General features: G+C 50.5%; 1 protein-coding gene across 1 annotated transcript in view; it reads left to right on the top strand.

Moving 5' to 3' along the window:
* The window catches only part of bltp2 (bridge-like lipid transfer protein family member 2), a 36692-nt gene that overhangs the window by 6053 nt on the left and 3296 nt on the right, over window positions 1–27343 (top strand). Inside the window, exons 5-38 of the mRNA XM_088907037.1 lie at window positions 431–549; window positions 997–1057; window positions 2120–2318; window positions 2863–2986; window positions 3595–3719; window positions 4297–4364; window positions 4665–4801; window positions 5177–5295; window positions 6852–7045; window positions 7364–7652; window positions 7982–8187; window positions 8803–9904; window positions 10673–10864; window positions 11740–11942; window positions 12453–12571; window positions 12906–13126; window positions 13922–14112; window positions 14387–14486; window positions 14804–15003; window positions 16143–16437; window positions 16573–16730; window positions 17209–17415; window positions 17680–17779; window positions 18302–18484; window positions 18747–18868; window positions 20126–20281; window positions 21615–21736; window positions 21904–22084; window positions 22545–22631; window positions 24197–24307; window positions 24397–24532; window positions 24988–25115; window positions 25962–26063; window positions 26654–26788. Of these exons, the coding sequence (XP_088763163.1) occupies window positions 431–549; window positions 997–1057; window positions 2120–2318; window positions 2863–2986; window positions 3595–3719; window positions 4297–4364; window positions 4665–4801; window positions 5177–5295; window positions 6852–7045; window positions 7364–7652; window positions 7982–8187; window positions 8803–9904; window positions 10673–10864; window positions 11740–11942; window positions 12453–12571; window positions 12906–13126; window positions 13922–14112; window positions 14387–14486; window positions 14804–15003; window positions 16143–16437; window positions 16573–16730; window positions 17209–17415; window positions 17680–17779; window positions 18302–18484; window positions 18747–18868; window positions 20126–20281; window positions 21615–21736; window positions 21904–22084; window positions 22545–22631; window positions 24197–24307; window positions 24397–24532; window positions 24988–25115; window positions 25962–26063; window positions 26654–26788 (6192 nt within the window). The remainder of the gene's footprint in view (window positions 1–430; window positions 550–996; window positions 1058–2119; window positions 2319–2862; window positions 2987–3594; window positions 3720–4296; window positions 4365–4664; window positions 4802–5176; window positions 5296–6851; window positions 7046–7363; window positions 7653–7981; window positions 8188–8802; window positions 9905–10672; window positions 10865–11739; window positions 11943–12452; window positions 12572–12905; window positions 13127–13921; window positions 14113–14386; window positions 14487–14803; window positions 15004–16142; window positions 16438–16572; window positions 16731–17208; window positions 17416–17679; window positions 17780–18301; window positions 18485–18746; window positions 18869–20125; window positions 20282–21614; window positions 21737–21903; window positions 22085–22544; window positions 22632–24196; window positions 24308–24396; window positions 24533–24987; window positions 25116–25961; window positions 26064–26653; window positions 26789–27343) is intronic.

The following is a 27343-nucleotide window of genomic DNA, read 5'->3' as shown; positions in this document are numbered from 1 at the left end:
ATTATTTGTGCATTCCACCTTTATTGAAGGGAAAGTCCACTGTTTCTGATTTTACAGACATACTTCCACTTTAGAAGATTTTATCCGTGAAATCCGAAGTCCTGTATTACAGTTCAGTGACATTCAGCTCAGTGAACACTTTGACTAAACAAGTTGCCCTGCACTATAATGTATTATTCTATGCGGAATTTCCCTGACTGCTTCTATAAACAGCCTTTCTCATTGCTTCCCCTTTGCATTCCTGCAGAATTGACAGCTGAGGGTTTTTCCTTCTGTGGGATTAGCTTTCTCACTGGTCCCTGTTCTCTGTGAGCCTGGGCCTGCATTGCTTTTTGTACCACAGATGCAGTGGTCAGGGACAGCTGCTATGAATACAGGGCCACCTTGTCAGCCGAAATCATTTTTTTATTCTTATTTTCCTCATCCTCAGCTGCTGTCTCTGCACGTCTCCTCCGTCAACGTCATGGTGCTGAACTTGGTCATCCCAGAGTCCCTGTGGCATATGACGGTGGCCACCACTGCCCTGCTGCTGGACCATGATGGCAAAAGGTGACAAGGGCAGAGGGCATACTCTGGACAGCTCTGAGATTACTGCACTCATAATGGCTCGCAAGGTCACACGAAGCTCATCTGCTTACGTTTCGTGTTTGAAATGCTGCAGGAAATGGGTGGAAGAGGTGGTTGAATGAATAAGCTGCTAGGAGCCAAGTGAACCCAAGCCTCCTCTCACTTGTACCCTTTATGTTTTCATATTTGCTTCACTATCCATAGTATGCGTTTAAAGTCTTGGTTGCAGCTGCCATTAGCTCCTCAGTTCCCAGCCGGTGCCCACACCTGAGTCGAATTTGGTTGTGTGAAATATCTAAAATCCTCGAGTGCAGTAAAACCTTATTTTCAGACCCTGTTTTGCAAAATCGGTTCAGGGTAATCAGAAATGGGCAGTGCAGGCATGTGCAGGCCGCCCCTGTCTGAGTCTGTGTGCCCTGTGCTCCGCAGGGTGGCGTGGGAGTTCTCAGTGGGCCAGCTGAGCAGCAAGGTGCTGAAGAGCAGCCGACTGGTGAGTCTGCTCCGTGATACTGGGGGGGGGGGGATTCTGTTCCAAAATTCTCGCGAGGCTGCAAAATTGAAATGGCTGTGCCAAAAACTGAACTCGCACTCTTGTCAATTACTAGGTGAATCCATTCATTTTACCCAGCGTATTGTACAGTCGGAAGGTGAACAATTCAGTATTGCAAAGCTTTTCCACTTTGCTGTTCTTACCAGGCCAGAATGAACCTGAGATAATCAATGTATTTGTTATTTATCAGTATAATACTGTATGTGATCAAATTACTTGTGGGAAAAGCATCTCAAGAACTGTACAGTTTATCCCTATAGGACTGGATTTAATAAGGCCATGTATTTTTGAATGTCCTTGAGCTTTTTTCTGTGTTGTGAAGAGTAATATTCTGTGTAGTGCTTGTATAGCATTTATTTGTCTAGGCAGGTGGATGTGTGTCTGGGTTTGATGAGACTGGGGTCTGTGAAGCTCATAGATGGGCAAGGGAAAACACAGTTCTTAACCTTGTTAACCTTCTCTGATGTTTCTGTGCATACTACCTCCCACCTCACTTCTCCTGCCCCCTGCCCCCTGCCTCCTGCTGTCCATTTCCTGCCCCCTGCCTCATGCCCTCCAAATCCTGCCTCCTGCCTCCCACCACCTCACTCCTCCTGCCCCCTGCCCCCTGCCTCCTGCTGTCCATTTCCTGCCCCCTGCCTCATGCCCTCCAAATCCTGTCTCCTGCCTCCTGCCTCCCACCACCTCACTCCTCCTGCCCCCTGCCCCCTGCCTCCTGCTGTCCATTTCCTGCCCCCTGCCTCATGCCCTCCAAATCCTGCCTCCTGCCTCCTGCCTCCTGCCTCCCACCACCTCACTCCTCCTGCCCCCTGCCCCCTGCCTCCTGCTGTCCATTTCCTGCCCCCTGCCCCCTGCCTCCTGCTGTCCATTTCCTGCCCCCTGCCTCATGCCCTCCAAATCCTGCCTCCTGCCTCCCACCACCTCACTCCTCCTGCCTCCTGCCCCCTGCCTCCTGCCTCCCACCACCTCACTCCTCCTGCCTCCTGCCCCCCCGCCTCACAGCAGGACACCTGCCTCGCGGAGGCCTCTCTGGGCCTGGAGCTGACCGGCGACATGGGGGTGCCAGAGCTGCGGCCCGGGAGGCTGGGGCTGGCGGTGCGCGCCCTGCAGGCTGAGCTGCACGAGGGGCTGTTCCACAGCCTGCTGCTCCTGCCCCGCGCTGCCCCGGCGCGCCCCGCGCCGGACACCGCTGCCGCCTCCGGTGAGCACCTCCTGGTCCACTACCAGCCCGTAAATCAGAGGAGCTTGGCTCTGATCTCTCAAGGCCAGGACCCCACGATTTGTACATGTTCTCCTTCAACAGCCAACAGCATGGAACTGGGCAAGAAGGGGTGATAGTTAAGTAGTGGTAATTAACCCAGTAATTCAATCATTTGTATGATTAAAAACAGCAAGTGGATTTGAGAACCAGAAAGCCTTGTGAGCCTCAAGGATTAGAGTTCTTTTTTTTATTTTAGAGAACAGAGAAAACCATTCTAAATACAGATGACATTGTACAACAGTCCTTTCATAATAGGGCTGGGGTTCTTAAGTTCACATACTGTATGTCTGATCCATGTAACAGTAGTATTGTGCAGGTTTTTCAAGCTTCTGATGCTTGGTTGACCAGTTACATTTGACTTAAAATGTGTAGCAATACCTGGTACGCATTTTGCAGACATTATTGTAATTTTGCCTATCCATCATGTGGGCCGTTTGCCTCGACGTTTCTAATGAACTTATTCAAATTTTGATTTTCTTCTAAGGAGGCGAAAAGGATTCCTATGTCCAGTCAACTGCTGTTGAGAAGTTTCATCAGTTGATTCCGCAGAGGGTCAATGTGGATTTTGAAAACACCAATGTCACCCTGTCCATGCGCAGCCAGAGCAGGTAACTTTACACCACTGCTCAACACACCCCTCCCAGGGCTGTGCAAGACCTCCTGCTTTCTCGTAGTTAAGCCGAAAACTGCCTGGGAAGCCACTTCTGCGGCCTTACTGTATATAGAAGCTTTGCGGTGATCAGCACAGATGTTTAGTTGCAGGTGATTAAGAGAAGTAAATCTGATTTATGTAAAGAGTAACGTGCAAGGTGAAGAGAAGAAGAGGTGGAATCTGTGCCGAAAGAGAATAACCTCACTGTGCTGTGCAAGTTGAACCTGGGGTTTTTGCACATGTGCAGTCTACACCTCATTTAGCCAGGAAGTCATTTAGTCAGCTGTGGATTGCATGTAGTTTGTTACCAAATACGTCTGCACCTTGTATGTATCCCTAAGCTATTTAAACAGGTCTGAGCCTTGTGCAGAGAAACTCCCAACAGTCTGAAGTCTGAAGAGTCTTGCACTTAAGAGTGTAGCTGCATCTTAGATGGCAAAGGCTGGGAAAAAAAAACCTCTTCGTTCACTTCTTGAGTTTCCTTCGATTCGGTATTTCCTCTTCTGGAGTTGGAAGATGGCTGGCTGTTCAGAGCCGTGGTGAAGCCGGTGCTTTTCCCCACAGGCACTTGAACTGGACCCTGAAGACGCTGCAGGTGCGGTACAGCCGCGAGGACGAGCAGCTGCCCCTGAGGAGCTTCACCCCGGAGCTCAGCTTCCCGCAGAGCAACCTGGAGCTCCTGCTCGAGGGTCTGTTGGGCAGAGGGGAGGGGGGCGGACAGGGGTCGGGGACTCTACCGCACAACACCTGCGCAATTAATAGTTCACTTAATTATTCCCTCTTCCCTTTCTGTAGCAGCAAGTGTCATTTCCTGCTGACAGTGAAGATCGTGATGTTCTTTTCCGGTTCCAAAGTGTTTTTAAACTTGTAACTCAGACCTAGTTGTCATGAGATGGAGAGGGGTAGGAGGAGTCTAAAACGTTCTTGTGTGGGGACACCATCTCCTCAAAGAACTTAAATCACACGCAGATATATACAGGAAAGCCTGTGGAGCCTGGATCCTATAACACAGGCCTTCTCATTAGCTTAGAGTGGAATATCTGTCTGCATCTCTGCAGGGCAGAGAGCTTTTCTTTCTTGAGTTTTGTCTTTTCACTGTGGCTTTTCACGGTCACTTTCTGTCCTGTACAATTGGGGGGAAAAAAGCTCTTGTTCTTGATACTGCTAAAACAAGTCGGCAGGGAGGAGCACGGTGGGTAATGAAATCGGCTTCTGAAATCCCAGTCATGGTGGAAACGCTGGGGTTGGTTTTGTGTGCCCGTGCAGATGGCCTGCTGCTGTCCCAGAGCCGCCAGAGGATGATCTGTCTCAGCGCTCTCAGGACCATCCTGCAGGTACGCCACCACCCGATGACCTGACCTGACCTGCTCGTTCTTCTTGTGAGCTGCAGTTGTCCCCTGCTACAAGAAATCAAGGAAAATCTTTTATTTTATTGTGGTCTTTTTTCCTTTAGCTAGAACTAAGCAGCTTACTTTACATTTAGTGTTATAGATAAGGAGGTTTTGGCAGAAGTTGCCCTATACTTTTACTCCTGCACTATACTTTTAGCCCTTCCAATGAGCCTCCTCCCCCACCCCTTGCTAAGGAAGGCATGCCCTGTCCTTCATTGCTGCCTCCTCCTGCCCCTGTCTCAGGTCACCACAGTGGATGTTTCAGGGTCGGTCACCGTCAACACCTGCATCGTCCACTACCGCCACCAGGAGTTCTCCCATTGGCTGGACCTGTTCCCATGGAAACAGCTGCTGCACAGCAGGTCCTCTCGCAGAAAGAAGTAAGAGTCCCGGAGCTGGGGCCCTCCTGAGATGCTGTAGGTACATCTCAGAAAGAAGGGGCCACGTCATTCCTGACAGCGAAGGCCATGGTGTTCTTCTCCGGTTTTTAGAGTCTTTTGAAACTTGTAACTCAGACATAGTTGGGATGAGTTGAGAGGGGTAGAAGGAGTCTAAAAGGATCTCCTCAGAGAACTTAAATCAGGTGCAAATCAGAGCTCTTACTCAGTGAAGTGCTTTGAGATTCTATCAATCAATCAAAGTTTATTTATCAAATGCACAACAATACAGCGTGCAGCAGTAGTTGCTGGCTATATGAAGTAAAGATGGATTGATCTGATTGTTCCCCCCTCCTCCTCCTCCTCTTACCCCCACAGACGGTTTCCCCGGCTCAACGCTCCCATCATGATCAGCTCCTCGGTGTCCAACGTCAACGTCTCCGTGCAGCTGGGTGACACGCCCCCCTTCGCCCTGGGGTTCATCTCTGCCAGCACAGGTACGAGGAGCAGGGTGAGGCCGTGGGAATATCCCTGGCTGGAAAAGAGGTGTCACGCTTGCACCAGAAGCACTATTTTACTAAGAGGAAAAAAAAGCCAGAGCCAATATTTTCATCGACTGATGCTTCTCAAAACATTTATCTTCTGTTTTCTGTTGCATTGTTTTCGTTGTTATTTCCTATAAAGACTCTATGAAGTGCATTTTCAAGAGTATTCAATTTAAACCGGTCTTTGGCAGATTTTAAGACATAAGGGCTTAAAGAACCTGATGGCATAATCCTTAAAGGCACTGACAAGGTCGGCCAGCAGATCTCTTCAAAACGAACAGTGAAACATGAACCAGAAGGCATAAACGGAAAACGCAGTTGACGTGAATTTAAAGCCAAGAACAGGCAGAAACCACGAGTGCATTAATTGCCGCTGTAACCTGCCGCAGATTGTTCAAAGATTGCTCGGGTCTGGAATTGCAAGTGTCCGGCACTTCCAGCAGGTCGGGAGAAAAGTGAGCGTTTTATAACCTGGCTTCAAGGGTGTAACCTGCTTAGCAAACAGACCGAGCCCAGCTTGATCAGATAAGGGCATTTTTGAGGAACAGTGAGCTTTTGTTAAGGTACAGTTTTGCAACTGTGAAAAGATTAATGTACTGTAATGAGTCATTGTAGTCCCCCCCCTGCATAGACTTGCAGTATGTGCCCTGGTCTTCATGTCCTTGTACTGGGGTTGTGTTGCTTGTAACATGATTGCAGAAGTCTGTTCTCTAACACTCTTGGATAATACCTGGTCGGTTAGGAATTTCGTCCTTTAATTTATTACCATGTCAAAAATGTGAGACCATATAAATTTGCCAGCAGCCACATCTCCCTGCAGCTCTCAATTGGCTGCCCACTGAAGCTCAGCAGGGTTGAGCCTGGTCAGTACCTGGATCAGAGCCCTCCTGGGAAGCAATGGCTGCTGCTGGAAGAGGTGTTGGTGGGACCAGTGGGGGGCGCCCACCCTGTGGTCTGTGTGGGTCCTAATGCCCCAGTATCGTGACAGGGACACTATACTGTAGTGGGCTTCGTCTTTCAGATGAGACGTTAAACCGAGGTCCTGACTCTCTGTGGTTATTAAAGATCCCCGGGCATTTCTCGATAAGAGTAGGGAGTTATCCCGGTGTCCGGGCCAAATTTCCCCCCTCGGCCTTTACCGTGGCCTCCAAATTGTCCCCATGTACAATTGGCTTGCACTTGCCCTGCGATGGACTGGCGCCCCATCCAGGGTGTACCCCGCCTTGCGCTCGTTGCCTGCCGGGTAGGCTCCAGCTTCCCATGATGCCATATGGTATAAAGCGGTTTGGCACATGACATGACATAAATCAAATTTAAGGAAAAATAATATTGTGACAGCGGTTACTGCTGGAGATTGGGCATCAAAATGGAGAATGCTCCTGTGGTGTAGATCGGGGTGCATTTTTTTCTCTTGCATAATTAAAATAACTTCCACAAGTCGAACTGCAGGGATAAAGCTATTCCTTTGCAACCGTGAAGTGCTGAGCAGAGCCACGTCTTGTCCGCAGAGCTGCAGCACCTCATGGACATATCCACAGACCCGCAGAGCCTGAAGACTCAGAGCCTGCACCGGAGGGCCAGCCTCTCCCTGGACCACTTCTGGTGGCGAGTGGGGCAGGGCTCCCATATCCAGCAGGCCCCCCACCCCCCCGGGAAGCACGTCTGGGGGGAGGCACTCATCCTCGACTCCCTCGCTCTGCAGGTAGCGGCCTCTCCTCCGTCTGCTCTGCCTGCCAGCACAGGCCCAGCTGGGAAATCCCAGAACCGGTCAAGCACAGGTGATGCCGCGAAGAGGCGTAGCGCACAGGGGGTGTGCCTTTAAAATGAAAGGGTTCCCGCTGAACACCAGGTTTTCGCTAGAAGCAGATGCTTTATTTTAAATTTAGTGCTGCTTCTGTATTGTGTTGGGACTTAAATCAAACGTGGGAGAGCAGTTGTGAAGAAATCATTTGTGGGACCCCTGTAAAACAAATCCCACAAAGCTGGGCATTTAGAGGATCTCCATTCCTTATTTTTCCAGGGAAGCTGCAATATCCCCCAGCTGGAAACCACCAGCCAGTCGGAGACCGTCTTCCTGGAGTCCAGTTTGAGTGGGCTGCAGGTGGAGGTTTCGGAGACGTGCGCCCAGTGTCTGTCCCGGCTTGTGTCCCTGCTGTCCAGTGATGCCGAGAAGAGACTCGAGGGGCCAGGCCACTGCCAGGACACGGAGCAAACGGCCCCAGTCCATCCTCCCCACCCCCCTCCGCTGCTCCTCCGCCTGGAGCTCGGCCTCGAGGATGTCAATGTGTTCACCCTCTCCAATGTCGCAGGTGATCCAGGAACTCCTCCTGTGGCTCTCCTGCCACCCCGTCTCACTCTTTTCCTCTGTCATGTCTCACTTCTCTTTGTGAGAAACTCGTCTGCTTTTCATCTCTTTAATGTTACTTTCTGTTGTTTGATGTTGTCGTTATGTTTATCATCGAGGGCTTTGAGAGATTATTTCGCAAAAAGACCCCACGCAGTTGTTGCTTTGCATGTTTCTGGCTTGCTACGCCGGTATGTCCCCGTGTTCCCGTTTTTAACGTCTGGTGATCTATCGGCCTTCCTTAGTCCCTCGGCTCACGCACACGTTCTGTTCTCCCCTCCCTCTCTCCGGCAGGAGCCGTGTCTCTGCGGGTGGACGCCGTGAAGGCTCTGTGCACTGTGGAGAGTGCCCGGATGTCAGTGCAGGGGGTGTCGCTGTCTGTGGTGAAGCAGCTCACAGAGACCACGCAGCCATGCTGCTCTGCGGCCGACGCCCCCAGCCCCCTCCTTAGCCTCGCCTCGCTCGTCGCCTGCTACCATGCCAGCACCTGGGCCCTGGAGGTACGTGGCTGAGTTCTCGCAGTGTCCTGCCAGCCTGTACTCAGCTTTCAGAGAGCTGGTTTTAACAGTGCCCAGGCAAAATCACATGGACTGCAGGGAGAATTGCCTTTTTAACTCTTCTTCTCACTTGCCCTGGAGTTAATCATGTATGTTTAAGGGTCCCACATTTGGGAGACCTTTGAGTTTTGAAATTAGCTTTATTAAATTTCTGATTTGTCAGTGGAGGAGATTTTGCGGTGAGGCAAAAAGTTTCGGAAGTGTTGCCGTCACTCCTCACGGGCTGCGTGACCAATAAAATGATTTATTTTCTTGATGCCCTGTGGTCCCCCAGCAAGGACTCAAGCCAGCAATCCCCTAAGCTGAAAGCAGACACACATTCCTTCTTCCAAAGAGGAAACGCGTGAAGTTGTTTACACATCTGTCACGTGTCTGTCTAGCCTGCATGACGGGGGTCATGTTTGATGACGGGGGTCTCCTCGCCTTTTCAGTTTGCACGGTCTCATTCCAAAAAGTTTGCCGAGTCTTGAAACAAGCACAGCTCTGTCTCCAATCTTGATGTGGAGGAGTGGGGGGGTTGGGGTTGATGAACTTGAATCTTCTTTTGCCTGTTTGTAGATCCAGTGCGAGGAGCAGCTTGCAATGCAGTGGACCCCAGCAGACCACATGTTCCTGTACCACCATGTGGTGGAGTGCCAGGGCTCCTGGGGCCTGCTTGCCAGGGCCCTGAGGAGGGGTCCCAGTGAGGCCCCGGGGGAGCAGGAGGAGGGTGGGCTGCAGCAGGACCCCCACAGCGCTGCCCCCCCAACAGGGAGCTTGGCAGCGGGCCAGAAGAAGGTGCTGGGTCTTCGCCTGGAGCTGGGCCGCGCCTTGGCGACGGCCTTCGTCACGGAGCAGAACTTCATCCGCCTGCAGATGGATGGGATCTTGTTAACGCGGCACGGGGGCACGGTCCACCTGCAGGCGCCGCACCTGGTCTTCAACTTCGACGGCAACGAGATCTTCTCCTTCAGGGGGACAGAGGTGCAGATGCTGCCCGAGCTGGAGGAGATGATTTTGCACCGGAACAACTTTCCTTTCCTGACCACCCAGCGCAACCGCACCTGGGTGTTTGAAGTGCCCAGCCTGTCCGTGGAGTTCCCCTACCAGTATGACTTCTCCAAGACATTCGATGAGGCCATCAATGTCCAGAAGTGGCTGAAGACTTTGTACCACCAACCCAGTAGCAGGACGGAGCCAGAGTCGCTCCCCCCCGACCTAGTCTTCCGGATTAGCCAGTTCTCCTTCGTGTTCCTGGATGACGTCTTTGAGATCAAGCTGCGGGACAACTACGAGCTGATGAAGGACGAGAGCAAGGAGAGCGCCAAGCGCCTGCAGCTGCTGGACAAGAAGGTGTCCGACCTGCGCAAGCAGCATGGGGAGCTCCTGCCCGCCCGCAAGATCGAGGAGCTGTACACCTCGCTGGAGCGCAAGCACATCGAGATCTACATCCAGCGCTCCCGCCGGCTCTACGCCAACACGCCCATGAGGAAGGCCCTGCTGACCTGGACGGTGTCGGACCTGGAGCTGGTGGTGCTGGCCGACCAGTCCCTCCACGGGCCCGAGAGGGTCCAGGAGCACATGAGGGACATCGATGACATCAGCCCGTACCCTCACGATGGGCTGCCCCTGGTCATACAGTGGTGCCGCGCTGTCAAGTTCAAGCTGAACGCCTTCTTAGGTGAGTCTTGCAGATAGTGTCGGCTTGGCGCTGTCTCACGCCAATGCCTAAAATAATGTCTTCTGGTCTTGTTTCTGATTAAGTTTTCCTTACAAAACCCGAATGCATCTCTTACTGATTTGTTCTGAATTTGTTAGCAAGGGTTGATTTAAAGCATCGTGTGAATCCTGAGTGAGAGACCGACCCTTAAGGGCTAAATTCAACCAGAAGCTCTAGAAAATTTAGGAGAGCTCTAAATCACGCCTAGTACAGTCCATGGACTTGCAAGCTTTTTGGATGGATGTCCTTTCCCTAACTTATTACAGTTTCCTTTTTGGGTTCACCATTCATTTTTACAGTAATAAGGATGTTGCCGAATTCAACTTAAACCTGACTAACTTGTGTTAACTAATACATTTCGTCTACGTGATGCAGGTAAGTCAAGCGTTTCCTCTCGCCACATTCTGCATTATGTTTTTTTTTTAGTTTTTATCTCTGCAGAGATACACAGAGGTCCTCTTCTTCTGCATTTCTCCTGTTGCCTGCCTGACCAAAGCAGAAATGCTGTTGTAAAAAGAAATTCTCCCTTCCCGTTCCTTTGCATCGATCCATCACTTTCCGACAGCATCTCCAAGCCCTGCTTTAAATCTGAGCTGCTCCCGCCATTTCATCCACCCACATCCACCCCCGACCTCCCCCCTCCCCCCTCCCCCCTCCCCCCTCCCAGGGCCAGCGGGCCGCCGTCGCGGTCGCAGCCTGAAAGCTCCGTGTTCGCTCGTGTGCCCGCAGTGCGGATCCGGGACTACCCGCGCTACCTGTTTGAGATCCGGGACTGGGAGCTGGCGGGAAGGCTGATCGGGACGGAGCAGGACGGGCACCCCCGGGCGCGGCGCAAGCAAGCAGTCCAGCTGGGACACCCCTGGGGACCCGTCACGGTGGAGCGGAACATGCCCCCTCTCAAGTTCTACTACGACTTCCACTGTGAGTGAAACACCCGCCACAGGCCTATGAAAGGGGAACTGCAGTCCCAGTTTCTCAGACCAGTTATTAAATCTCGGTAACTATAAATCCGCTGACGTTGTAGAAAAAAATTACAAATTTTCGAATTGAGCACAAAATCTTGAACTTTGTGGAAGTACCGCAAGTCGCCATGTGGTCGCAAACACCTGGTCCCGCCATGGCCGAGAGAGAGAGTTTGCACCAATTGTGATGTGATGAGGCCCTTCCTGCTCACTAGTCACCATAATGACTAATGTAATGCGATGTACAAGAGAATAAGTACAGGTTGTGCAGCAGACATTTCACCGCAGGAATGTTCTAACCTGATCTGCGTGTAGAGTTAACAAGTCAATTCCATTTATCAGCAAAACAATCTCAATGTCAACAGTAATATCTCCATTGGATTAAAAGATATTGATTCACAAGCCTGCTTGTTTACAGTGTAATTAACAGGGCCGCTTCACCTCACTGGAAGGTTTGTTGCCTCGTTCTGAATCGTAGAACATGGCGCTGCGCAGACCTGGAAATTGTTTTTATTATAAGGGGAGGTTTTACAAGGTACTGTGTACATTTGACTTTTATTGTGGTTTGAAATGAACTCATCAAAGCTGATTCTTTCTAACCCAGAACTATAAAAATAGCGTTGCAGTTCCCCTTTAGGAACTGTCAGTACATGACTCCCTTTATCAGAAGCAGGGTTATCCACTAATGTACAGTAAGTGTTATGCAAACACCTCAGTGACTTGCATTCATTATACCTGCTCTGTGTTTTCAGCACAGCATGTGATTACAGGTGTGAGCCTAACACATACCTCTGCCTCCTTACTCATAATTCCATTCCCCCCCCGCCAACACAGCGGAGATCTCCCTGTACACCATCGTGTGGGGGCCGTGCTGGGACCCGGCCTGGACTCTGATTGGCCAAGCGGTGGACCTGCTGACGAAGCCCACGGCCGACCCCAGCCCCCCTCTGACCTGGTGGGACAAGAGCAGGCTGCTGCTGCACGGGCGCTGGGTCATGGACATCGACCAGGCCAACCTGCACCAGCTGGCCACCGAGGTGCCCGTTCACTTAACCTTGCGGAGATGGCGAGCCGCTGCCGGTATAAAATGAGCAGTGGGGGTATACAGGGAGTGTGTGTACCAAAGCACAACATGGTACGTGCCAGCTCGGCCCTGTGCCAGTGCTCGTGGTGAAGATTAACGCCCAGCTGTGTTGTGGAGACGCTGGGCTATTCCTTTATTATTTTATAAAATATTATTATTTATTCATTTCTAATCCTGTGCTGTTCATAAAATGCGCATGTTGTGCTTTAAAAGAAAAGGTGCCAAGGTTTGTCACTGCACAAATGTACCTTGGAGACTGTGATCTTGGTCACTGTACCTTGCAAAAGCCCTCTGTATCGTTGAATGTGAACATGATGGGGGTGACAAACTGGAGGAGGCAGTTTGATTCATTGCTCATGTAGAATGCCGTGAAATGTTCTCCAGAACGGTTGAACTTGAACTCCACCCTGGTTTTCTGTGTGGTGGAGCTCTTCCAAGCTGGCTGTCTGCCTCCTTTGTGCAGGACCCCTACAACACCACGGAGAACATGCACTGGGAGTGGAACAAACTGAACTTCGACTGGAAACCAGGGCAGTTTGTGTACAGAGGGGACATGGATGTCAATGTCAGGACTGCTTCCAAGTAAGGATTAGTTAGACCTGCCCCATGGGGTTGACTCTTTATCAGCAGCCATATCACCTTGTGAGGAAATTAATAATAATATTGTTGTTGTTGTTGTTGTTATCATCATTATTGAAATGTGTATCTGAACTTGTCTGGCACAAAGAAACTCATGCTAACAGATAGTAACAGCAGTGTGTCTCCAGGTTAGAAATGGGAAATATTTTCATGGCTCCATCAGCTTCAGTGCTTTTGCATTCAGCATGGATGCTCTGAGTTGCAACCAACTAGCAGAAGTACAGTAGTCCATGCTTCTCAATTCCACTTCTGTCTGTGTTTGCATCCTGTTCTCAAGGTATGACGACTGTTGCTTCCTGCACCTGCCGAGCCTGTGCATGACCCTCGACCTGCAGTGGCTGTGCCACGGGAACCCACACGACCATCATTCCGTGACGCTGTGCTCCCCGGAGTGCGTGGCGGAGATGAACTCCGGTCAGCCGCACGACTCCTACAGGGCCTTCCGCTCTGAGAACCTCAACCTCTCCATTACCATGGACCTCAACCAGCATCGTGGGGGTGAGTGCTGGAGGCACGGGGCATGCGGGAAAGGGGGGTGGGGGGGTTTGGCATAGGAGGAGAAGGAACAAGAGGGAAGGGTGACTTGGAGAAGGGAGGCTGGCAGAGAGAAGGGAGATGAGTGGCTCACGAGTTGGAAAGAGAAGGTGCCATATCTCCCTGCAGCTCCCAACCCACTGAAGCTCAGCAGGAGTGAGCCTGGTCAGTACCTGGATGGGAGACTCCTGGGAAAGCTACTGTTACTGCTGGTAGAGGTGTTAGTGGGGCCAGCAGGGGGTGCTCACCCTGCGGTCTGTGTGGCTCCTAATGCCCCAGTATAGCGACAGGGACACTATACTGTAAAAAAGGCACCGTCCTTCAAATGAGATGTAAAACATAATGACTCTGTGGTCATTAAAAATCCCAAGGCGTTTCTCAAAAAGAGTAGTGGTGTTACCATGGCATCCTGGCCAAATTTCCCATTGACCTTTACCAATCATGGCCTCCTAATAATCCCCATCTCTGAACTGGCTTCATCACTCAGAGCTGGTGTGTGGGGAGAGTACTGGTGCATCATCCAGGTGGGGCTGCACACTGGTGGTGGTGGAGGGGATCCCCATTACCTGTAAAGCGCTTTTAGTGGAGTGTCCAGAAGAGCACTATATAAGTGTGAGCAATTATTATATTATGAGAAGGAAGTTGAGTTGGGGGTACAGGAGGGAGAGGAATCATGAATGAGAGGCGTTGGCAGTATTGTGGGCACGTAAAACCGAACCCTGTCTGGACGGGCTGTTTGAGAGGTGTCCCGTCCCTCAGAGGCGTGCCAGCCCCGGATCCTGCTCTACAGCAGCACTCTGCGCTGGATGCAGAACTTCTGGGCCACCTGGACCAGCGTGTCGCGGCCCATCTGTCGGGGGAAGCTCTTTCATAACATGAGGCCGATCCGCAAGAAGCTGGGCCAGCACTACAAACAGCTGTCCTACACCGCCTGCTTCCCACAGCTGCAGGTGAGCCAGCCGATGCTATTACACTCCGGCGCCTCCGGATTCATGCTGTAGTACTTTTTATGGTCTACTGTGTATCTGAACAACAGTATCAGGCAAAGCAATCCTAGTGCAGATACAGTTACAGATTATAACCTGAATTACATTTAGCAGTGATAACTGGAATGGAATGGCGAGTGGTGGGAGGGGGTAGAGCAGAGCAAAAAAGGTTCAAGAACAATCATGTAGGCCACGTCAGAGTGATTGCATGTCACGTTTCTCTGGCCTGCCCTGGCAGGTGCACTACTGGGCGTCCTTCGCCCAGCAGCGGGGGATCCAGGTGGAGTGCAGCAAGGGGCACGTCTTCACACGGGGGACGCAGAGACTCGTCCCGCAAGGTGAGCGCGCGTGATCGCGGATACCATTCGCCGGCTAAAGACAGTCCGATGAGTAGAGCCTCATTTTTTGGGGGGGAGGATAGGGATTTGCCTGAAATGCCTGCAAGGTAAAACTGTCTGTGTAGAACAAGGGTGTAAAGTGCAGTGTGTTCGCCAAAGGCATGGCGCGTGGAACCTTTTGGAATTAAGCCTCTGATTATTTTGAAATTGTTGCTAAGAAACAAAGTTGCCCAAAATGGGTCAAACCGCAATCCGGTGGGATTTGTACTCCCTTTCCTGATCTGCTTCCTCCTCTCCCGTTTCCTGTCCTGGCCCAGCTGGCACGGTGATGCGGCGGCTGATCTCTGAGTGGAACGTGACCCAGATGGTCAGCGACCTGTCCCTGGTGACCGTCCACCTCATGGCCTCCACCTGGGACGAGACGGCAGACCACCAGCCCAACGCCCAGGTGAAGAAGACCCACCTGCTGAGCCTGTCCTCACTCAGCTACCAGCGGCAGAGCAACCGCTTGGGAGAGGTACGGCCTGGGGGAGTCGGGACGCTTGGACCAGCACGGACAGTGGCAGCTGAACAATTTCTAGTCAGTATTTGAGTTTAAAGGCGTGTGTTTTTAATGCACTTGAGTACTAAACCCCTGCACGTTTCTCTAACTGGACGCAGGAGAGTCAGACTTCATTCTTTGAATGCTGCACGGTCTTTTACCACTGCCTGTGCTTGGGTACTAAACTGGTCCAATTATTTGATGATCCGGACAAATTCTCTGGGACTCAGAAGAGTCTCATCGTAAACATGCATCTCTTGAGTCAGCGTTTGTAAAAGACCTTTCACATGTGTCCCTTTAGGTAAGGAGTTGTATCTGTGTAGTCAGGGGACAGGAATTTACAACATCTGATCTTACCAGCAGTAGCTTATCCCTGTTCTTTGTGGTGCTGTGTGTGTGTTTTATTCCACCAATAAGCCCAAAGCTTTTTTTCTTATTTTATTTTTATTCATTTTCAACCAACTTCTCATACAATCATGAATGAGCAGTAAGGCTAAGATAACAAAAAAAACACCATTATAGAAAATAGTATAATGCCAAATAATTTGGGCGGAGCGGTCGCTCTGTGGCTCACGATCTGCGCCTGTGGCTGGGAGGTTGCCGGTTCAAATCCCGCAGCCGGCAGAGGAATCCTACTCCGTTGGGCCCCTGAGCAAGGCCCTTCACCCCAGCTGCTCCAGGGGCGCCGTATAAATGGCAGACCCTGCGCTCTGACCCCCAGCTTCTCTCCCTGTCTGTGTGTCTCATGGAGAGCAAGCTGGGGCATGCGAAAAGACAAATTCCTAATGCAAGAAATTGTAAAGGGTTAATAAAGTGATAATAATATTATTATTATTATTATTATTATAATATCGGAAAGGTGGAGACTTTTTTTGTATCTCTAGTCCTCAATTCCCCTCTAGCTCTCTGGTTATATCCATCCTGTCTCCTCTCCAAGTCCAGCTGTCCTTCCCGTCCAGCATAGCTCCCCTCCTCCCCTGAGGGGATCCCTCTTTCACACGCCCTGAGCCTTTAACTCCACTGGCACGCACTCTAGTAGAGGAGACCAGTTTTAGAGTGTGTGTCGGCATTAAGGATGCAGAGGAGATTTTCCGATGTGTGTGGCCCGTCTGCAGGAGGTGTCGGCGAAGGAGGAGGGCAGTGCCTTTTACACCCACAAGCTGTGCCTGGTAGACCTGCGTGCCTCCTGGACCACCACCAACCGCAACATCGCGTTCGGCCTCTATGATGGCTACAAGAAGGCCGCCGTGCTGAAGAGGAACCTCTCCACGGAGGCGCTGAAGGGGCTGAGGATCGACACCCAGCTCCAGGCGAAGAAGCTGAAGCGCACGCTGTCCAGCTACTCGCCCAGCCCCACCCCCACCCCAGCCGCCCCCTCCAACAGCAGGCCCGAGAAGAGCCAGAACGAGGGTGCGTGCCCGCCTGGTCGCGTCCTGCGATGTGCCCGGGGTGAAGGATAGCCCTGTTCCCCGTTCGGGACGCTGTCTCTGCTGGGAGATGATCCCGTTTGTGCATCCAGTCCCGTTTTTGTTTTTTTCCCCGCAGGGACCTCGATGCTGCAGAAGCTGATCGAGGAGACGGACAAGTTCGTGGTGTTCTCGGAGGAGGACGCCGGCGTGAGCGACCAGCTGTGCGGCATCGCGGCCTGTCAGACCGACGACATCTACAACCGCAACTGGCTGATCGAGCTGGTCAACTGCCAGGTAGTTGGCACCCCGGCCCATCTGTCTGCCTCCCGCTCTCACGCCCGGTTGTGCATCTGCACATCTTTCCAGACAGTTGTATGATGCATGATTACAGTCATGGGATGTGCTGGTTAATGCTCTATTCATCTCGTTATTAATAAGATGGCTGTTTGTGTTGTGGTCCTTTTATAGCTTACAACAGTGTTGATTTGGAATTAATTCTAGGAAAGTGCCAGACTAAATTAAGATAATCTAGTATACAACTAACATCTTGAACTTGGCCTTTCTCTTTAATCCTTTATATGTTTTATTTATTCACTGGCCGTAATCTTTATTTTCATTCACCGTGTCCCGATAACCTTCTACTCTTCATTTAAAAAACAAGCATATCGTTTTTGGACACGTGAATTCAAGGGCTTTTTTTGCTACACGTCTTCGTCGAAAAATAGAAAGTAGTCAGCATCTCGGAGGTGAAGTGTGTGGGTGTTCTCCACAGATGATGCTGCGTGGCACGGAGACGGTGGGCTGCGTGCTGGTGTCTGCAGCCAAGGCCCAGCTGCTGCAGTGCCAGCACCACCCTGCCTGGTACAACGACACGCTCAAGCAGAAGACCACCTGGACCTGCCTGCTGGACGGCATGCAGTACTTCGCCACCATGGAGTCCAACCCCTCAGACCAGGAGGACTGGCAGCTCTGGCTGGAGGTCAGGCTCGGTCTGCCCTCAGGGTCCGACTGCTGCACGCGGGCACAGGATCGGGGTTGTGATTGCGTTTAGGAGCGAATACACACTTCTTGAAAGGCGTGCTGAAAAATTGCAGTTCGATTTAGAACCTTTAGGTTCACAGTTCAGTTGAAGGTCGGGCTTGGTTTAGGGTTGAGTCTTGGATGGGTCTTCTTGTACATGGGATGCACCCCCTTGCCGTTATCCAGACTGGCTTTGACCTCGTAGCCTTCTGCACCCCTGCAGGTGAAGAACATCGAGGAGCACCGCCAGCGACACATGGACTCCGTGCTGGAGCTGATGGAGAGCGGGCAGGCTGTTGGGGGCATGGTCAGCACCACCACTGGTAAGGCTACTCGCTTGACCCCTGGCACATACAGACAAGCAGCAGCAGCAGAAGCCTGGGACAAATTCCAGGGTGTCTAATCCCGGAGTGCTGGTGTGTCTGCAGGTTTCCTGGGTCTCTTGAAAGCAGCACCTGAGTTGCTCAGGCAAGCTGTGACCGTGATCCAGTCAAGCCAGTAACCTACTGGGTTAGCTTGTTAAGAGCTTAGCTGGAGTGAAGCCTGCAGACACACCAGCCCTCAAGGACCAGGGTTGGACACTTGTGCTGCTCTTGCTTAAAGAAAAAAGTCAGATGATTTTAAGGTAATAACAGCTAGAAAAGCATGATGAGTTGAGCTGCTTGCTCTTGTGCGGAACCTTTCTACTCCAATACACTACTTGCAAGCAGTAAAATGCAACTAGGACAAACAGTATAAGTAATTTGTGCACCAAGATTTCACTAATAACCTTCATCTTGCATCGCTTATCCTAAGCAGCCTTCGTGAGCCCTTTCACAGTCCCTGCTGCTACACTGTTTCCCCAGACTGGAACCAGCCGTCTCAGGTGCAGCAGACGCAGCAGGTCCAGCGCATTATCTCGCGCTGCAGCTGCCGCATGTACTACATCGGCTACAGCCACGACATCGACCCCGAGCTGGCCACGCAGATCAAGCCCCCCGAGATCCGGGACAGCCATGAGAAGGAGGACCTGCTGAAGAAACAGGATGGTCAGGACCTCCCTCCACTGTCCATCCTCCTGTTGCCCCCCCTGAATTTCCTGAATTTCACCCACCTGTCAGTTGCCGTTAAGATCGTTGTTTAATGCTTTAAGGCTCTCTTGTTGAGTGAATATACTCCTGATTTTGTGAGAGGCAGTGGAACTGTGTTATCGCATCAGTCTTATAACCTCACAAGACTGCTTTGTTTTCCCTCTTCTGCAAGTGTGCATGTTCTCGTTAAAGCTGACTCCGCTGTGTCTGTGGTTGCCAGGAGCTGTCGATACCTTCACCCTTATTCACCACGAGCTGGAGATCTCCACAAATCCGGTGCAGTACGCCATGATCTTGGACATCGTCAACAACCTGCTGCTGCACGTGGAGCCCAAGCGCAAGGTACCCAGGCATCACAGCCTCTTAGAGATCACTTTCTGGGCCCTATACAATTTCTTGCATTAGGAATTTGTCTTTTCGCAGACCCCAGCTTGCTCTCCATGAGACACACAGACAGGGAGAGAAGCTGGGGGTCAGAGCGCAGGGTCAGCCATTTATACAGCACCCCTGGAGCAGTTAGGGTGAAGGGTGTTGCTCGGGCCCAGCGGAGTAGGATTCCTCTGCCGGCCGCGGGATACGAACTGGCAACCTTCCAGCCACAGGCGCAGATCCTGAGCCACAAAGCCACCGCTCCGCCCTCCACAGCAGTGCCCTCAAGCGCACGTGTGCCTGCTGATGGTTCTTCAGAATAATATAGGACCCCCTCGAAAAAATAAAACTGAAGCTGTTTATTTAAAAGTTTTTTTATTTATGTTTCTATGATTTTTACCAGCTGGCAATCTGCTGTGTGCTGATGGAATGGAGGGTTCAAGCATGTAAAATACCTTGTTTAGGACCTGTTTTGTGCGATCTGTAGCCTGACTCTACGGAGCGCGCGGGGGTCTTGTGAGGGGCCGCAGACCACCATGCTGTCCGGATGCTGCAGACAGTCTTGGTGCCGACCAGATTTTAGTCTGCAAAGCAACAAATGCACAGTGCGAGTGTGACTGCAGTCCTTGCAGTAGATATTCTTTGCTGAATGTTTTTTTTTAACCTTTTTTGAAAATCTAAGCAGTTGTTGTGAAGAGACCCGTGCCTGTTTCTTCAGGGTCTCCTGAGTGGAGGTGTAACTCATGTATTTTACACATGATTTAGCAGCATGAAGGTGAACAGAGGTCTTAACCACCACTCCCAAGCAGCTAATTCCCCAAGGGTGACCTAACTGCCTAACATTCTGACCTTGTTCACGCCTTATATGGTAACAAACTGACCCTTCATAAAAATGACCTTGTTTAAACCTTCTATGGTAAGTTACTGACCCATCATAAAAATCTATGTTTTTGTATGAAAAGGTTTGCTTATCTTCAAGAATAAAAGCCAGTTACTGTCGTAAGGAAAGTGAGAGAGAGACAAGGTTAACCTGTTAACTTCATCTGTCCTCCTTTCTTTATTGCAGTAAAGAATTCTCCAGCTTGATTAACCAGAGTCGTGTGGTTTACTGAGAAAAGGCTCTAACAGTCGTCAGAAGGCAGTTGGGCATTTTGAAGTTGTTCCACAGTAGATGGGTTTTGCAGCGTACCCGCTGATCAGTGCCTTCTTGTCTTGCCCTTCTGCGCCCAGGAGCACAGCGAGAAGAAGCAGAGGGTGCGCTTCCAGCTGGAGATCTCCAGCAACCCCGAGGAGCAGCGCAACAGCATCCTCCACCTGCAGGAGGCGCTGCGGCAGCACGTGGCCCAGATCCGCCAGCTGGAGAAGCAGATGTACTCCAACATGAGGGTACGGCCCCCCCCGGCGCTCCTCCGCACCCCCCCTGCAGCCCCCTGTATGTGTGCAAAGGACATTGCAGGATGAGAATGGGAACTGAACTGGATCACAATCCTCCATCTAAGCACTTGTGAAAACCTGTACATTTTTGTGCCCTGAGGGGTCTGAAAGCCTTGTTAATAGATAAATAGATACTTTATTGATCCCGTGAGGGAAATTGCAGTGCAACAGCAGCTTAACACAGACAACACAGCAACAGTGTAACGAATGATACAATAATAATAATTGCTTACACTTATATAGCGCTTTTTCTGGACACTCCACTCAAAGCACTTTACAGGTAATGGGGATCCCCTCCAGCACCACCAGTGTGCAGCCCCACCTGGATGATGCACCAGTACTCTCCCCACACACCAGCTCTCAGTGGGGAGGAGAGCAGAGTGATGAAGCCAGTTCAGAGATGGGGATTATTAGGAGGCCATGATTGGTAAGGGCCAATGGGAAATTTGGCCAGGACACCAGGGTTACACCCCTACTCTTTTCGAGAAACACCCTGTGATTTTTAATGACCACAGAGAGTCAGGATCTCGGTTTTACGTCTCATCCAAAGGACGGCGCCTGTTTACAGTATAGTGTCCCCGTCACTATACTGGGGCATTAGGACCCACGTGGACCTCAGGGTGAGCGCCCCCTGCTGGCCCCACTAACACCTCTTCCAGCAGCAGCCTTAGTTTTTCCTAGGAGGTCTTCCATCCAGGTACTGACCAGGCTCACACCTGCTTAGCTTCAATGATGATACAATAATAATAATACAATACATACAATATAATCAGTACAGTGAGAAGTGCACTAAGAAGAGTTACTCACAGTCCAGAACACACAAAGAACAAACCAGAACAGAACAGTACACAAAAAAGTCGTATTGCACAATATAAACATATATATTTATATTGGCATATATTGCACAAAAACGGTTGTAAACGGGGAAAAAGAAAAAGAACAGATGTATCAGTTTACTGTTCAGTCCAGAAACAGGTCACTGTCAGTGTTGCCTCTGTCCAGACGTTGTACAGTCTTATGGCAGAAGGCAAGAATGACCTCCTGGAGTAATTATGGCAAAATTGATCGAGGGGATCCCAGGAGAATAAGGTGTTTTAATGTTTCAATAGTTCTCTCCTTCATGAGTCAGTGTATACAGGATCTCTGCTTGGTTGTGTGTGGGCTGTACTGTAGGGATGAAACTTTTTGGGCTTGAGCAGTAGTAGGCTGTGCTGACCAGGAGAGGGCGACGTTGTTCCGCTGTCTGACCCCTCCCCCCCCCCCCCGTCCTGACCTGTGCTTTTAGTCCCAGCAAGACGAGGTGAGGAACGACGAGCTGTCCGACATCAACCGGAAGCTGCAGGACCAGCTCAACCAGGAGAAGGTGGACATGCAGATGAAGAGCGAGGAGCTGAACATACTGATCAGGTGGGAATGTAACTGCCCGGGCCAAAGGCCTCGAACCCTACGCCGCAGGCGCACAGAGGATGCCCCCCCCTGCCCTGCTCTCTCCTGTGGGAGCCCTCTGTGTGGACCGCTATCCCCCGTTCCACCCCTAACCCCCTCTCCACGCCCACGCTCCTCTTCCTCCCCAGGTGCTTCAAAGACTTCCAGCTGCAGCGCGCCAACAAGCTGGAGCTGCGCAAGCCGCCGGAGGACGTGAGCGTGGTGCGGCGCACCGAGATCTACTTCGCCCAGGCGCGCTGGCGCCTCACGGAGGAGGACGGGCAGCTGGGCATCGCCGAGCTGGAGCTGCAGAGGTTCATGTACAGCAAGGTGAGGCCCTCCGGTGTTCAAACTCCGCGATTCCTAGGGCATCCACAGGCAGCCTGGGATTTTCCTTTGCCCGGATGCCCGAGGACTGGTAGAATTTACCCCTGGCGCTCGGATCAGAATTGCTTTACTCCCAGGTGCCTTGATCCATGTGTGTAGGCATCACCGCAACCATAGCGGGCATTTTTGGTTTGCATGCCTTGATGTTCTTCTCATCTCTATATATTATTCTCAATCTTTCTCAGGCAGCTAGAACCGCAAAACGGGCGTGTTTAGTCCTCACGATGCCCCAGTCTCTGTGAGAAGGTTCGAGGACTGTGCCTGGCCAGGACAGATTCCGATAGCTCTGTGCATGATTTTTTCCCAAAGAGTTTTTGCTAAGTCGGCACCTGAGATGCATTAATTTATACAGGTATTTAAGGTGGAGCAGCTGTCGTGAGTTTTGTTATGTGTGTTTCTGCAGCTGAATAAGTCAGATGACACTGCGGAGCATCTTCTGGAGCTGGGCTGGTTCACCATGAATAACCTGCTGCCCAACGCAGCGTACAAGGTAACAGAGCACCTCAATACCGGCACACACTACTGCCCCAAGAAATATGTTTATATGGAAAGCCAAAAGAGCTGTCAAAATTTGTTAGCAACTGTCGGTAAAAAAAAAAAAGTAATTAATTTGAGGTTAGCACTTAAAACAGAGTTGAGAACATCCGTGTTTAAATGCACCAGCTCTTGATGTAACTATGACCTGACCTTGACACTGGTGTTGCTTATTCCTGAACAAACCTAGCAGCAGTTGCTGTGCTATCAACGTCACCACCACAATAGGGTTCCTATTCGTGATTCTGGGGGACCACACGTGCTGGGTTTCTTACTGGCTCTGTTGCCCATTCGGACCCTTCATTGACTTAATAAAAGGATTAATGTGAACTGTTTGATTATTTCCAGCACTTAAAAATGTTGAGAGCTGCCATTTAATTGTCACATTTTATAAGTAACATCAAAGTCTGCATTTTTGAGTGGGGTTGGGGAAAAACTTTTTTAGTTCATTTAATTTTTCCAACACGTAACTGCACTCTGCAAGCATGCAGGTGTGTGATGCCAGGACCAAGAGTGGAAACCTATGCTCTAGACTGTTATTATTAATGTGCAACTTCATGGTCGTGGTTTTTATGCTTTAGAAACAAAACTGTAGATGTACTGTAGATCTGGCCGTATCTTGAGGGGGTAGCAGCAGTTATCTTCAGCTGTGAAGCTGGCTTGTGGGGTGTGCAGACTTCTCCAGTAATATCTCTCTGCTTCGTTTCCTTTGTGCAGCATGTGAGGGTATGTATGGTACCGGTAACACTAGCATGCACATGGCTCCCGTAATTAGCCTTTTTTTTTAAAATTTCCTCTTCCCGTCGAGCTCATTAAATGCTTTCGGGCCAGTTCTCACCTCCTTTCCTCATGTCGTCTGTAGATCTGCTTGGTTTCCGTCCATCTCAGAAGCTCTCTGTCTCGTGTGTGTGTGTGTACCGTTGCTGTCGGAAACCCTGAGTGTTTGGCCACAGCCTCCCTCGGCTCGTTAGACTTGTCTTTTTAAATGCTGTATGGTAGGATGTTGCGCTTCTTTGCTACTTCGCTGGCATTTCTACATCATGTCCATATCAGCCTTGTTAGCTGGTTGTACCTTTTTTTTTTGCCAATATACAAATCAAACTTGATTCACCCCAGTTGTAGCTCTGGTGTACCCCAGCAGTACACAGGGCATTCTCTCAGTAATGGCACAGTTTGTTGCATCTCCTGACTTTCCTTACGGTCTGCTCTCAGAAACTGCCATTTGCCTTCAAAAGAAAAATAAGTTGAGAAGGGCAGTTAGTTGAAAATGCTTTCCCTCACCTTTTATGTTCCCGTTACAGAATTGCGCAAGAGTTATGCGTTATGAGCTGGGGTTGAGTGTGAGTAATTGTTCTTTTGGAAGCAGCTGAGCCTCATTGCAGCTAGTGACGGGGCAACCAGGAAATCACCCAAAATAAAACAGTCCCCTGAAAACATGAGGAGGCAGCAGACGCCTGAATCGGGCTGTCCCGCTCGGGGGTCCGTCCAGGCCTGAAGGGCGCCGCTGTGTCTGTGTTGCAGGTGGTGCTGCGGCCCCAGAGCCCCTGTCAGTCAGGTCGACAGCTGGCCCTTCGCATCTTCAGCAAAGTGCGCCCCCCTGTGGGCGGGATCTCTGTCAAAGAGCACTTTGAGGTGAGTCCCCCCTCCCCCCGTGCAGAACGGAGCCTGTGTCACTTGGCGTTTGGGTTAAGGGCGGTGCGTCGCCTTGTCCGTGTGTGCAGGTGAACGTGGTGCCGCTCACCATCCAGCTGATGTACCAGTTCTTCAAAAGGATGATGGGCTTCTTCTTTCCGGGGCGAAATGTGGAGGAAGAGGAGGTGGGAGACGAGGAAGACAAATCCAGACTGGTCACCACAGGTACTGATGCTGCTGTCACCTTCGCTGTTTGTCTAAGGTGGTGGCTTGGGTTTTTCTAAATTCAGAGCAACGGCATGTCAGTATTTTTCAGTTCTGTAATCTCGCTGCGCGTAGCATAAATAATGCTTTTTCTTTACCATCAAAACATTTTGCCAACAGTAAAATAGTGCTGTGTACCATGGGGTGGAAGAACTCCTTGGTTTGGCTTTAAAATTGCAGTGTTGCCCCTTCTGCCCTGTTCTGGTGATTTTGATGAGGTGGCAGGAGATCTGAGCAGAGTGAGGCACCAGATCTCTTGCGTGCTCTGCAGCATTGTGGGCTGCCTCTCACAGATACTGGCCCCGGTCCCACAGGCCCTGGAGAGCACGGTTCTTGAGGGATGAAGGGAGGTTATGCCTGAGAGCTTGCAATGTCCACCACTGTGTCCAGTGCCCAGTGTGTCCTTCTCTCTGCAGGGGTGCCCGTGGTGAAACCTCGGCAGCTCTCGGAGGACTCTGTGGGCGCCCTGGGGCCCAGCAAGGGGGTCACCCAGGGACTGAACCGCACTTCAGGGGTCAGGAGGTCATTTCGCAAGCCCCCAGAGGTACAGCTGACACCTCTTTCCCTTTCCTGCGTCTGGGGTCTCTGGTTTATTTGCTTCTTTTCATTTCCTGTGTCGCACCTGTTAGACTCCACGAAGAAAACCACAAACGGTTCCGATTGATCCAATCGGGATGTCTTTATTGCAATAGAGAAAGGAGGACAGACAAGGTTAACAGGTTAACTGCTCGCCTCTTACTCGCTTTTCCAAGCAGAACAAAAGGCTTTCATTCTTGAAGATGAGCAGAAATTCCAAACAAAATCACGTTTTCATAATGGGTCAGTAACAGCTTGTTACCTTGTAAGTTGTCAATAAGGTCAGAAGAAAGGTATTTAGCTTAGGTCACCTTGGGCAATTAACCAAGACCCATGCTTATAAATTGGAGCGTAGGATACATGAATTACAACTCCATTCCAGGGGCCTTGGCCAACCAGGAATGCACAAAACAATAAGACAGTTCTTAAAGACTTCATTGTTAACAGGCATAGGTTCCTTCACACCTCTGATTACAACACTACAAGCCCTATTTATCAAACTGGACCTGTGGTGGTTTGCATTTACCTGAAAAGACGTTGTAAAGAAACAATTCAGAATGCAAGTAGAGGAGTTCCTGCAAGCAGATTTAAATGTGTTTTGCCTTTCTATACCAGCCCAGGGAGTAATACCTCTTCACAGAAGTTCAGCCTTTTTTGTTTCTCCATTTTTGATACACCTGCCCACTGAAGAGGAATATTTTGCGTTACAACCCGTTAGCACTGCTTGGTTTGTGGGGCTGGGGGGTGGAGACCAGAACATGAAGAGCTCTCCGGTGTGCGGTTGTGTTAACGGGGCCCTGTCTGTACTGCCCAGCACCCCGTGGACGATATCGACAAGATGAAGGAGAGGGCGGCCATGAACAACTCCTTCATCTATATCAAGATCCCCCAGGTGCCTCTGTGCGTGAGCTACAAGGTCAGTTTTTTCCCCAGTTTTTCGGATTAGAGAACCACTTTATTTTCCTGATGTTGTAGAATCGGATCTGCATCCCCTAGGAAGCTACTTGAATTAGGGTTATTAAGCTGCCCCAGCAGCCTCTCTGCAGTGTCCCTCGTCCTTCTGATCACATGCAGATTCCTTTCCCCCTGGTGAGATTACACACTTAAATTCCCTCTGGAATCATCATTCAGGCTAAATGTCTGATCACTGCTCATAGTTTTTACGTCCTACTGCTTGTCACTGCTCTTTTCCGAAATCTGTACACATGTTGGGATTCTGTACCTGGAATACTTCAAAGCTAAGGAGCACGATGACGGTGGGCAGTTTTCATGATGATGAAGCCTTACTTGAGTATTAAATATGCTATTTAATACATATTATAGTGTGTATGTACATATAGTGATCTTTCCTCTTAATTAGGCTATTGATTTGCATTTAAGGCGGTTTATGCCACACACTCAAGGAACATATTAAGGGGGAAAATAATGCGACTCGTGCCCTTAAATAATTTTCGGATAACAGTGTGAGAATTGGTGCTGCAGTAAAGCAAACGTGTGTGTCTGCAGGGCGAGAAGAGCAGTGTGGATTGGAAGGACCTCAACCTTGTACTGCCCTGTCTGGAATACCACAACAACACCTGGACCTGGCTGGACTTCGCCATGGCGGTCAAGAGGGACAGCCGCAAAGCTCTGGTGGCGCAGGTACTGCTCCGACCTGTACCCGCCCTGGGGTAGCACAGCTTTGTCTTGTGTAGAATCACTCGGCACACCACAGAGCTTCAGCTGGCAGAGGCTTTATTGCAGCCGGTAACTCGACTCCCTCTCTCCTTGGACCCTGCTTTTATCTTCTCAAGGGGCCAGACAGAGGCGTGGGCTAGCGTCGGACTCTTCTCCTGCTAGTTTCTCTCGGTTCAGAACCAGCTCGAGCCGAGATTGCAGTGGCCTTGATCTTTTTTTCATTTCCCGAGCTGTTTGTAACTTCAAATGTATCAGGTCTCCCTGCTCTTCTAACCTCCCGCCTAGTCCTGGAGTCTGCCTGGTCCTTTTAAGTCTCCTTTCACACTGCGTATTTAATTACATCTCTTAAAGAAATTGTGATTACAACAATAATGATATTCATAACTGGAACTTGAATTTTATTGCCATATGTAACCGGTACATGTACTGGTACAACGGAAAGTCTCTCGATTGTTAAAACAAGTATAAAACACAAAGTGCAGACAGTGCATCAACACAATATACAAACAAACAGTAGAC

This window comes from Atractosteus spatula, chromosome 27 (assembly GCF_055471065.1).
Source record: "Atractosteus spatula isolate fAtrSpa1 chromosome 27, fAtrSpa1.hap1, whole genome shotgun sequence".
In the NCBI taxonomy this organism is placed as follows: domain Eukaryota; kingdom Metazoa; phylum Chordata; class Actinopteri; order Semionotiformes; family Lepisosteidae; genus Atractosteus; species Atractosteus spatula.
This window is presented reverse-complemented; position numbering and strand designations above follow the sequence as displayed.